This window comes from Mesocricetus auratus, unplaced genomic scaffold (genome assembly GCF_017639785.1).
Source record: "Mesocricetus auratus isolate SY011 unplaced genomic scaffold, BCM_Maur_2.0 Super-Scaffold_100025, whole genome shotgun sequence".
Taxonomy (NCBI): domain Eukaryota; kingdom Metazoa; phylum Chordata; class Mammalia; order Rodentia; family Cricetidae; genus Mesocricetus; species Mesocricetus auratus.
In genome coordinates this window covers 26767011-26778284 of record NW_024429206.1, presented here as the reverse complement: position 1 = coordinate 26778284, position 11274 = coordinate 26767011, and the positions used below count along the sequence as shown (strand labels likewise).

Below are 11274 nucleotides of genomic sequence, written 5' to 3'. Positions count from 1 at the left end.
TTCTTGCTTATTTTATTGGCTTTTATTTTCTGTGACCATGTGTGTGCCGTGGGGTGTGCGTGTGGAGACACAGGACAGTTTGCAGGAGTCGGCTCTTTTCTGCCACCACATGGTTCTGAAGATCAAATTCAGGTCATCAGGCTTGGCAGCACCGTCATCTCCCGCCTTTTCTTGTTAACATTAGCAATGTTCCATCAGGTCACCGGGAATGGTGACTGCAGTGAATGCTGGGACCTGAGCCTGTTAACCTGTCCCAGCATTTCCCCCAGTCGCCCGCATGCGGTGTTTGCTTGTTGTTTAGAAACGATCCAGGGGCTCACGTAGCCCAGGCTAGCCTTGCAGTGGCTACACAGTTGAGGCTGACTTGAGATCCTGACTCTCCTGCTTCTACTTCCTGACGGCTGTGATCATAAGCACGTGCTTCCTTTGTGTGCACGTGGGTGTGAAGTCCAGAGGACAGCCTTGGTAACGGTCCTTCAGACACCACATGTGTTTCTATGCATGTGCCTGTGTGTGTGTGTGTGTGCCTGTGTGTGTGTATTTGTGTGCCTGTGTGTGTGCCTGTGTGTGTGTGCCTGTGTGTGTGCGCCTGTGTGTGTGTGTGCCTGTGTGTGTGCGCCTGTGTGTGCCCCTTCAGAGGCCCAAAGGTGACAGATACCTTTCTTGCACCCAGAGCTGGCGGGTACCGGCTTGTCCAGTCAGCCAGTCTGCACCGGGAGTCCTGCGTTCGCTTTCCCCATACCGGGTTATGGGAGCTGCTGCACTTGCCTGGCGTTTATGAGTTCCGAGACTCTGACTTCAGTCCTCACTTCTGCTGCTGTGGCAAGTCAATTGATGACCGAGCCAACTCACCAGCCCACACGTTTGTTTCGGAGGCAGGATCTCTCATGGGCTTTAAGCTCACACAACAGAATAGGCTAGCTGGCCAGCAAGCCACAGGGTGTGCCTGTCCCTGGCTCCCCAGTGCTGGGACTTGACCAGTACAAGCCACAGTACCCAGCGCTTTCACACTGGTTGGGACGGCTTGGGTCTCAGCTTTGCGAGTCAGGCGCTCTCCCAACTGAACCACCTCCCTAGCCCCTTGCACTCCTTTAACAAGACACCTTATATTGTTGATTTTTATCTTTTCAGTTCTAGAAATGGAACCGAAGGTCTCCTACATGCTAAGCTAGTGATCGATTTCTTAGCCACACTTCCAGCCCCTCCCTGGGGGATTCTAAGTGCATGCTCTACTGTAGAACCACACAACCGATCCACTCATTTGTTGACCCCCCCTTTAAAAAAGGGCTTATTTGTGTGCATTTGTGTTTGTGTGGTGTTTTGAATACTTGTCTCCTAATGATGGCACTGTTTGGGAGTTTTAGGAGGTGTGGCCTTGCTTGAGGAACTATGCCTACAGAGGAGGGCTTTGGTGCCCGTCTCTGCTTGCTCTCTCTGACGTGTCTGCAGTTTGATATGAGCCCCTGTTTCCTGTCCCTGCTGCCACGTCTCCCTGTCTTGATGAACTACTATCTCTACAGAACCATGAGCCCAAATAAACTCTTCTTAGAGTTGCCTTGGTCATGGTGCATTGTCACAGCACCAGAAAAGTACTAATACAGCGCGCGTGTGTGTGTGTGTGTGTGTCTGTGTCTGTGTGTGAGCGTGAGTGTATGCGTGAGTGTGTGTGAGTGTGTGTACACCCTTGGGATCAGAAGGCACAGGATCTCCTGGAGCTAGAGTTACAGGCACAGCTGCCCAGTGTGTGTGTGGAGATCTGAACTCAGGTCCCTTGCAAGAGCAACAAGTGTTCCTAACCACTGACTCATCTCTGGCTGATTTCTTTTTAAAATTCTATACTGTGTTTGTGTTGTGGGGTTTGGAGGAGGCATATCTGTCCTTCCCCTTTAAGTGGGAATCTGGGGATTGAACTCAGGTTGTAAGGCTTGGCAACAAGTACTGTTACCCACTGAACCATCTCGCTGGCCCCTGTGGTTTATTCTTTTATGGAAAATATCACTGTAGCCAAGCCAGGAAGCAGCAGCTCTAGCACATGTGTTCTCTGTAAGAAACACCATAGCCTCTCTACACTCAGGGACATCAGAGGTCACATGGCTCCACTCTGGGCCATTTCACTCCATTAACCACCACCAAACAGTTCAGCCTGAAACTCAGCACCAGAAGGCTGCTGGAAGATGTGTTTATGGTGTGTTGGCTGAGATGGAAAGGCAGGCACCCTGTTGCCTCTGGAGGAGGGTTGAGATAAGGGCTCCCTCTGTAGCCCAGGCTGGCCCTGAACATTCAGTCCCCCTACCGCAGCCTCCCAAGGGCTGGGATCACAAGCATGTGCCACCATGCCTGACTCTTCCTGGTGCCTTCTAGCAGATAAGGAACACTTGGATAGCCACAAGGAGAGGGCGTGTCAGCAGCTGGGTGGGATGTCGGCGGTACTTGGGAGGCGGCGGCACATGGACACTAAGTGATGATGAGCATCTCCTCTCGGTCTCTGCTCTCCGACATGGAGTTGATGATGCTTTTTTAAGTACTTGATGAATTCCACCCGGACCTCCTCGGGGTCCTCCTCCAGGTTCGAGTGCACCAGCTTCAGCTTGTTTAGGGGGGGGGAGCTCCACAGGGAAACGAGGCTAATTAGGCTTCAAGGTTGACAAGGAGCTCTTTCTAGCATGTAATACCCAGGCTACTGCAATCCCATTTTCTCCTTTCGCCCCCTTCCTCCCACCCCCGCAGATCTTGCTGTGCACCACAGGCAGGCTCGGAGCTCTTGGTCTTGCTCAGCCTTGCCAGTGCTGAGAACCAGCAATGTGCTAACACACCAGTGACATGTGAGCTCTTAAAAGTTTTAACCTGTTGATACAGGGAATGGCCGTGGTGGTGGCACACAGCCTTCACCCCAGCACTGGGGAGGCAGAGGCAGGCAGATTTCTGTGAGTTGGAGGCCAGCCTGGTCTACAAAGCAAGTTCCAGAACAGCCAGGTCTGTTACACAGAGAAACCCTTTCTAAAAACCAAACCAAACAAAACATAAAACTGAAACTGTCCCTTGGTGGCAACAGGAAAGATACCAAAGTAGGCACTGGCAGGTCCTTGCTTTTTTGTCTTTTGTGTGGTGCTGCAGAAGGAACTAAGCCTTGTACATATTGAACGAGAGCTCTGCCATAGAGCCACACCCCAGCCCCTCACTGGGGGATTCTAGGCAGGTGCTGTACCACTGAGCCACACCCCAGCCCCTCACTGGGGAATTCTAGGCAAGCACTCATTGCTATTACATGCCTCTGTGAACACCTTGTATGTATGAGGTGCATATGCATACACAGGTAGACACACAAACATGAGTAAGTACAAAAAATAAAATAAAATAAAGCCCCAATGCCGATGGCTTTCCTGAGAATGATATCTAAGGTTGATCTGTGGCCTTCAAATACATGTAGACTTATGCTTTCATGCACACCTGCATGCACACACACACACACACACACACACACACACTCCACACATACACACAGAAGTGCTTCAAACAGTGGAGATGAGCAGGAAAAGAAAGTCTAGGGTACTTACACAAAGCCAGGCTGCCCTTGTCTCCTCCAGAGCCCGGTTTGTGGTGGGCCACAAGCATGCAGTGACTGTCTTGGAGGAACTGTTGCTGGACAAAGCAGGAATACCACATTTCGATTTCCTTTAGGTGGCTTGGGATGTCAGCATTGAAGACAATCACCACGCCATGAGCATCCTTCATCAGGGCTGGCCAGCAGGACTCAAACCTGCCAGGCGGAAAGGAAGTCAAGAGAAAGCTGTAGGACATCCTTGCTTCTCAATGTTGCTATTATTATTATTACAGCCTTGGGGACTTCACACATGCTGTGCAACTGCTCTACACTGAGCCACACCCCAGCCCCTCACTGGGGAATTCTAGGCAGGGGCTCTACCACTGAACCACACCCCAGCCCTTCACTGGGGATTCTAGGCAGGGCTCCACCACTGAGCCACACCCCAGCCCCTCACTGGAGGATTCTAGGCAGGTGCTCTACCACTGAGCCACACCCCAGCCCCTCACTGGGGGATTCTAGGCAGGTGCTCTACCACTGAGCCACACCCCGGCCCCTTACTGGGGATTCTGGCTTTACCTCTGAGTTACTCAACCCCAACCCTACTTTTTGTCAGTCATCTGTCAAAGCAGAGCCGTGTTAAAGAAAACTTACTTAGAGTCGCCACCACAGTCCCAGAGCTCGAATTCACAGCCTGTGCCCTTGCTGTTGCTGGTGACATGTGGGTTCTCAAACTCTAGGATCCTAGAAATACAAGCACCACAGCAGGGCCCTTACTAGGAAGCAGTTTTGGAAGACGCACAGCACATGAGGTAGGGAATGAATGCTGTTTCACAGTTGCTCTAGACACGAAGATTGGACAGGCTCACCTCACACCTTGTGTTGGGTTGTATTCAGTGATGTCCGAAGATTCAGTCAGAAAGTTGGCCAACACTGTTTTGCCACTCTGAAAGTAAAAGCAAATAGAGCAGAGTAATAAACCACACAAACATCACTAATGCGTGGTGGGACCCCAGCACTCATGTGGCTGAGGCAGCAAGAGTGCAAGTTCAAGCTAGCCTGGGCTACACAGTGAGGCCTGGACTGGGTGTGGTGAAGTACTGGCCCTGACATCTCTAGGAGGATGCTGCCTGGTCCTTACGCAGTGGGCAGAGCTTGGATTAGGTCCCAGTGTGGGGTCCCAAAGAAGTGGCTCTGTTCCATCTTGACATAAAGTCAGAGAGTTCAAGCCTATTATTGCTCCTTCAACGGTAAATCCACAGTATGTTTGACCTAAGGTGTGGCTATTGCATGTCTTGCCTTGACAGCAGGGTATTTGGCCTGATGTGTAGCTAATGGGTGCCTCACCTTGACAATAGAATATTTGGGTTAGGGTGTGGTGACCAGATGTTTTGGGTATAGAGAAGGTAATTACTCTTGCTTGTTCCTTGTATCTTGCTAAGGAAATCTTTTACCCTCCCCTTTTGATTGGGGCATTTAAGAATTTGAGTAATAAACTTGGGGTTGATCCTGGTATTCACTGGGCACCCTCCCAACTCTATGCCTTGACTCTAGCCTGTTTATTTCCTCAATCCACAATCTTTCTTCCGAGCGTGGCCTGAACTAACTGGAGGGACAGGACAACCCAGCATGCCTTTCTACAGTCTGGCTGGTACTCAAGTTAGCTTATCTGAGAAAACCAGAGAGCAAACGACAACCACAAAACCCCATAAGTGTGTATCCCACCACCCTCCCCAGCTTTCCTCCCAGCTGTAGTCCATTGGTCTGCTACAGCTATAAGGTCACAAAGAGGATCAAGGGCAACACTAAGACCCAGGTGTGTGAACTCTTGCTGATTGAGTCACAAAGTCAGCAATCCACTTCTCATGTATAATTATGTAATTGACATTCCTATAAAAAGTCAACAGGGTAGTAAGACAGTCTTTCTGAACCCTCTACCCAAATCAGGCTTCCACCCACGCACTCACCCACCTACCCACCGACCTACACACCTACTCACCTATCCACCTACCCACCCATCCACTCACCCACCCACCCACCCACCCATCCACGCACCTCCCCCATCCATTCACCTTTCTACTCAACCACCCACTACCCTCTCATCCATCCACTCAACTACTCAGTCACCCCATCCAATCATCCGTCTATCGATCCATCCATCCGTCCGTCCATCCATCCACCCATTCACTCAACAACTCACTCATCCATCCAATGTTCCACACATCCACTCAAATACCCAGTCACCCATCCATTCACCCAACCATTCCATCTTCAGAGCTATGATCTTCTTTTCAGATCTTCTTTATGTATTTGCACTATCCACTGAACAAATACTGCATATGCCTAAAAAAAAAACAAAAGTCCCCTCTCCTCTGAAATTATTCCTTAGAAGTCAATCTCTTAAAGCTGAGTGAGCCCTTGTAAAACTCTACAGGAGGAAGGAATGAAGAAGATAAAAGGGAAGGAAGGGGGAGAGAAGGCTGGAGATGTGGTGAGAAGAGACAGGAGGATCAGGAGTTCAGGGTCATTTAAGCTCCATGAGTCCTTGTTTCAACAAACAAACAAAAACCCCTAAAGACTTAAAAAAAAAGAGAGAGACAAAGTACAAACCCCCCCAAAAAACCTCTACAATTTTACTCTGTTCTCCAAGTACTTGTTTTGAGGTAAGAAATTGTCATGCAGCCCAAGCTGGGTAGCAACTGTCAATCTTCCTGCCTTAGCCTTCAAAATGATGAAATTACCAATGTGTTAATCACCAAACTTAAATTTGTAACATATTTTGCAAACTTTCTCTGAACCACAACTGTGCTGTTCTACAACTCACTATGTTGCTGATCAGGCTGGCCCCCAACTCAGATTCACCAATCTCTGCCTCCTCGGTGCTGGAGTTAAATGCATGCACCACTATGCCCTTTCTGTATGTGTCTGTGCATGTTGAGTGCCCACAGAGGCCAGAGCTATCCAGTCTCCTGGCATTGGAAGTTAACATGTGAGCTGGCATGGGTGCCTGTTGTGGAATATTAGCTTTGCTTATGCTGTGGAACATTTGTTTAATGATGCAAAGATGTGCTGCATTCTTTTTTTTTTTTCAAGACAGGGTTTCTCTGTATTGCTCTGGAGGCTGTCCTGGAACTCTCTCTGTAGACCAGGCTGGCCTCGAACTCACAGAGATCCGCCTGCCTCTGCCTCCCAAGTGCTGGGATTAAAGGCGTGCGCCACCAACGCGCCCGACACCACCAAAGCCTGACCCATGTGTTGCTTTGCCTGCCTAAAACACCTGATTGGTCTAATAAAGAGCTGAATGGCCAGTAGCTAGGCAGGAGAGGAATAGGCAGGGCTGCCAGGCAAAGAATAAACAGGAAGAGAAATCTAGGCTGGAAAAGAATATAAAAAGGGGGAAGATTGAGAAAGAGAGAAGAGGAGGATGGGAGGGGTCAGCCACCCAGACATCCAGAGAGCAAGAAGGAAAGAAAGACATACAGACTAAAGAAAGGTAAAAAGCCCAGAGGTAGGGCTGGAAAGGTGGCTCAGAGGTTAAGAGCACTGACTGCTCTTCCAGAGGTCCTGTGTTCAATTCCCAGCAACCACATGGTGGCTCACAACCATTTACAATTCAATCTGGTGCTTTCTTCTGACATGTAGGCGGAACACTGTATATGTGATAAATAAATAAATAAATCTTTAAAAAAAAAAGCCCAGAGGTAGCTGGGTGTTGGTGGTACACACCTGTAATTCCAGCACTTGAGAGAGGCAGAGACAGGTGGATCTTTGTGAGTTCAAGACCAGCCTGGTCTACAGAGTGAGTTCCAGGACAGGCTCCAAAAGCCACAGAGAAACCCTGTCTCGAAAAACCAAAACAAACAAAAAAACCAGAAACCCTGTCTCGAAAAACAAAAGAACAAAAGCCCAGAGGCAAAGAAGAGAAACAAGATCATTTAAGTTAGAAAAGTTGGCTAGAAACAAGCCAAGGTTGGGCATTCATAATAAGTCTCTGTGTATTTATTTGGGAGCTGGGTGGTGGGCCTCCAAAGAGAATAAAAATAAAAAAGAAATAAAAGTACAGGTGCTGGGAACCAAAGGAAGACCCCTGCAAGGGCACTATGTGATCTTAGTCACCAAGCCACCTTTCCAGCCCTGCTGTCCCTTCCTTTACCCTTTCTCCTCTCCTCTGCCCCACTCTGCAGCCCAGACTGCCTCAGACTCGTGGCGACCCTCCCGTCTCAGTCTCCCAGGTGCTAAGTTACAGGCCTGCACTGCCACACACGGCTCATTTCTTCCTAGCTTTTGTGCCTGCTAACCATCTCCCCTAACTGAGGATTAGACTTTTGGGGGGCAGGTTTTATATATCCCAGGTTGGCCTCAGATTTGTTATTGTAGCCAGGTCCCAATCATCATGACTCTACTTTCTAAATACTGGAACTGAGGAGTGTGCCACCATGAAAGTTTTATGTGGTGCGGAGAACTGAACCCAGGGACTCCCGTATGCTAGGCAAACATTCTGCCATCCAGCTACACCCCCAGCTTCCTAACTTAAGATTAAGAACACATCTTTGCCATATATTCACCAACGAATGTACAGTGGCTCTCATCTTTGCTCTATGGACCAATGTGCAAAATATGAATCCCTACATTCTTCCCAGATCTACGCAGGAGCCATAACTAAGATATTCAGGACATGGTGACACAGACCGATAGGGCTCGGGAAGCTGAAGCAGGGGGATCTTGAGTTCAAGGCCAGCCTGAACTACATAGCAAGATGTTATCACCAAATAACAAAACTTAACAGAAGCTAACTTTCTGAGCTGGGGCCCAGAGATTTTATCTATCTATCTATCTATCTATCTATCTATCTATCTATCTATCTATCTATCTATCATCTGTCCATCCATCCATCTTTGTTATTTGAGACAGCATTTCCCATCATAGTTCAGGCTGTCCCAGCACTTAGAATGTAGCCCAGGCTACCCTTGAACTTGTGATGGTCCTCCTCCCTCTGCTTCGAGTCCTGGTGTTACAGGTTCGGGTCACTACGCCCAGCTTCCTTCTACAGTTAACTTACTTGCGTGTTTAGTTCTGGCCCATCTGAACTTCCATTTGGTGTATAGCGTGAATCACCTATGTAGCAATTCCCTAATAAGAGCCACTTGCTCCAGGACCCTATATTTTAAAATCTAGTTTTCTCATCCCGTAGACATATTCCTCTTGCGGGGCAGGTCCGGAGGGGAGTCGTGAGACGCCCGGGGACCTCGAGATTCTCCTCCACTGCTTGGGAGGGAAGAACGGGAGGCTGGGCAGCTCCGCAGGTCAAGGCCAGCTGCCGCCCCCAGCGGGGATGCTGGCCCCGAGTTGCACCTCCCGGGAACAACCCCAGCTTTAGGGGCCCCCGAGCCCGGCCTCACCTCGCAGGGCCCCACGAAGAGAATCTTGGCCTTCAGCATCGCTGTCCGTTACCGAGAACCGCGGAAGCTCCCCTGCCACAGCGCACTGAGATGCCCGCCGCGTCAGCCAGCGGGGTCACACGCTCTGATTGGCTGATCGGTTTCCACGACGACCGGGAGCAGCTGCGCAGAAGCCCAGGAAACCCCCGCGAGTTCCGGAGTCTGGGCCGGCGGGTCTACTATGGAAGCTGAGGAGGACCAAAAGAGGGAACGCAAAGTTGGCTCGCCTGTGTGCGTGCTAAGCACTCTGGAAGGGGAGGCATGATCATGCTCCAATCTGCTTTATTTCTCCCGGTCACCGTGAATGTCCCAGGAAGTCAGCTGCTAAGCAGTACTGGAAACCAGAACTGTAATTTTATCCCCCCTCTTTATTCCTCGTACGGATTGAAACCCGGAGTCCCATTCATACAGGTGTTAGCCTGTGTTTCACCTACAACCCAACTTCTGCAGATATTAAAAGGTTGGGGTTGTTTTCCTTGGGTAGATGCTGGAGATTGAACTCAGGTATTAGTAAATCCTAGGCAAGCACTCTGCCACATCCCCAGCCCAGCTCCCTGTGTAGATCAGGCTGACCTCGAACTCACAGACATACACTGCCTCTCAAGGGCCAGCATTAAAGGCATTCGCCACCACTCTCGACCTCCTCTCCCTCTCTCCTGCCATGACACACATGTGAACATCAGATAGGAGTAACTTCTCTCCTTCCACCACACACGTTTTCGAATCCAGTTATGTTTTTCAGGCTTGATGGCGAGAGTCTCTCTGCCGAGCCTCTTGCCGGCCCTGTTGCTGTTTATCTTGATACTGAGATTGACCTTGGTCATCAGGAGCTTCTGCAAGCCAGTGTCTGTGTTCCTTTGACATTTGTGTCATCCTCTGAGCATTTTCACATATTAAAGTGTGCGTGCGTGTGTGCGTGTGTGTGCATGTGTGCGTGTGTGTGTGCACGCGCACCCTGGAGTTAGAGTTATAGAAGGTTAGCTCCCCAAACAGGTGCTGGAAGCCTAACTCAGGTCCTCTACAAGAGCAGTAAGTGCTTTTAACGGCTGAGCCATCTCTCCAGCCGCCCCTTTCATACTTTTTGGCACAATTATATTAGTCCCCGGAGGTTCATTTTATTGCTCTTGCTTCATAGTGGCCATACTTTATACACATTCTTTTGCTTGCATTTAAAATTAAAAGTTTCAAAAGAGCAGGGACCCTCAGAAAAGTTATTTATTCCTTTACACAACTTGGGAAAGTTGGAGGGAACTTTATGCTCCTGACTGTGACTTCTGGCATGAAACACACTTAGGTCACTGGCCTGGGCTTTAGGAGAGGGTGGTGCCAGGCCATTGGGCAACGCTGGCTTCACAGTTGGAACTTCTTAGCTCTTTTCCCACCCTGAGTTTCCTTCTCAGATGAGAGACAGGCTATAGAGTGTGCTTCCCATGCCGAGGGAGCGTGCACACGCTTGTCTCTGTTCTGCAGGGGAGGGCAGAGGTTGGCTTTCCATATCTTTCTACCACTCTCCACCTTCCTAGGTTGGCAGCTCCCTGGAATCCCATTGCCTCTTCCCCCTCCAGTGCTGCCACCAGGCTGTTATGTGGATGCCAGGGATTAGAACTCAGATCCTCAAGCTTGCACAGCAATACCCTCCGTCCCTAGAGTCCTGCTTCCACTGGCACCTAAGCTAGTCCTCAGAGGTAAGTGGATGGCCTGGGTTAAGGAACCTCCCAGTTGCTCAGGTTCTGGTTTTACAAGGGTCTGCAAATGCTAGGGGCTAGAGCCTAGATGAAGCACGTAGGTTGGCAGGGGTGGGTCCTTCAGGGTATATTATACCTGGCTACACTCCTGTCGTGCTTTCTGCTGCCTGGCCACTGTGTGTGGACTGAGCTACCACCATGGCAGACTGAACTCATTGAGGCAACATTCTTTCCTCCCTTAAGTTGCCTAGTTTGGGCAATATACTATGACCAAACCCAACTAACACACAGTGTAAGGAGTCTGTGCCTAAAATGATAGCAGTAAGGATGTAAGGGTCAGAACGCCTCTCTCTCTCTCTCTCTCTCTCTCTCTCTCTCTCTCTCTCTCTCTCTCTCTCTCTCCATGGATGTGTATGTATGCACCCATGAAAGTATATCTTTGTGTGTCTTTGTACACAGTGCACAGAGATAGTGGTAGATGGCTTGTGTTTTCTATAACTCTCCACCCTTTGTTTCCAGACAGGGTTTCTCTATGTAGCCCTGGCAGCCCTAAAACTCGTTCTGTAGACCAGGCTAGCCTCTAACTCACAGAGACCTGCCTCTGCCTCCA

General features: G+C 49.6%; 1 protein-coding gene across 1 annotated transcript; it reads right to left on the bottom strand.

The window, feature by feature from the left end:
• Window positions 1–9128, bottom strand: Ift22 (intraflagellar transport 22). Its single transcript, XM_040731333.1, is given in 6 exon segments — window positions 1–2517; window positions 2519–2606; window positions 3557–3757; window positions 4196–4285; window positions 4411–4487; window positions 8941–9128. Coding segments are annotated over 6 exon segments (558 nt in total). The 5' UTR covers window positions 8980–9128; the 3' UTR covers window positions 1–2454.
• Between the last annotated feature and the right edge of the window lie 2146 nt (window positions 9129–11274).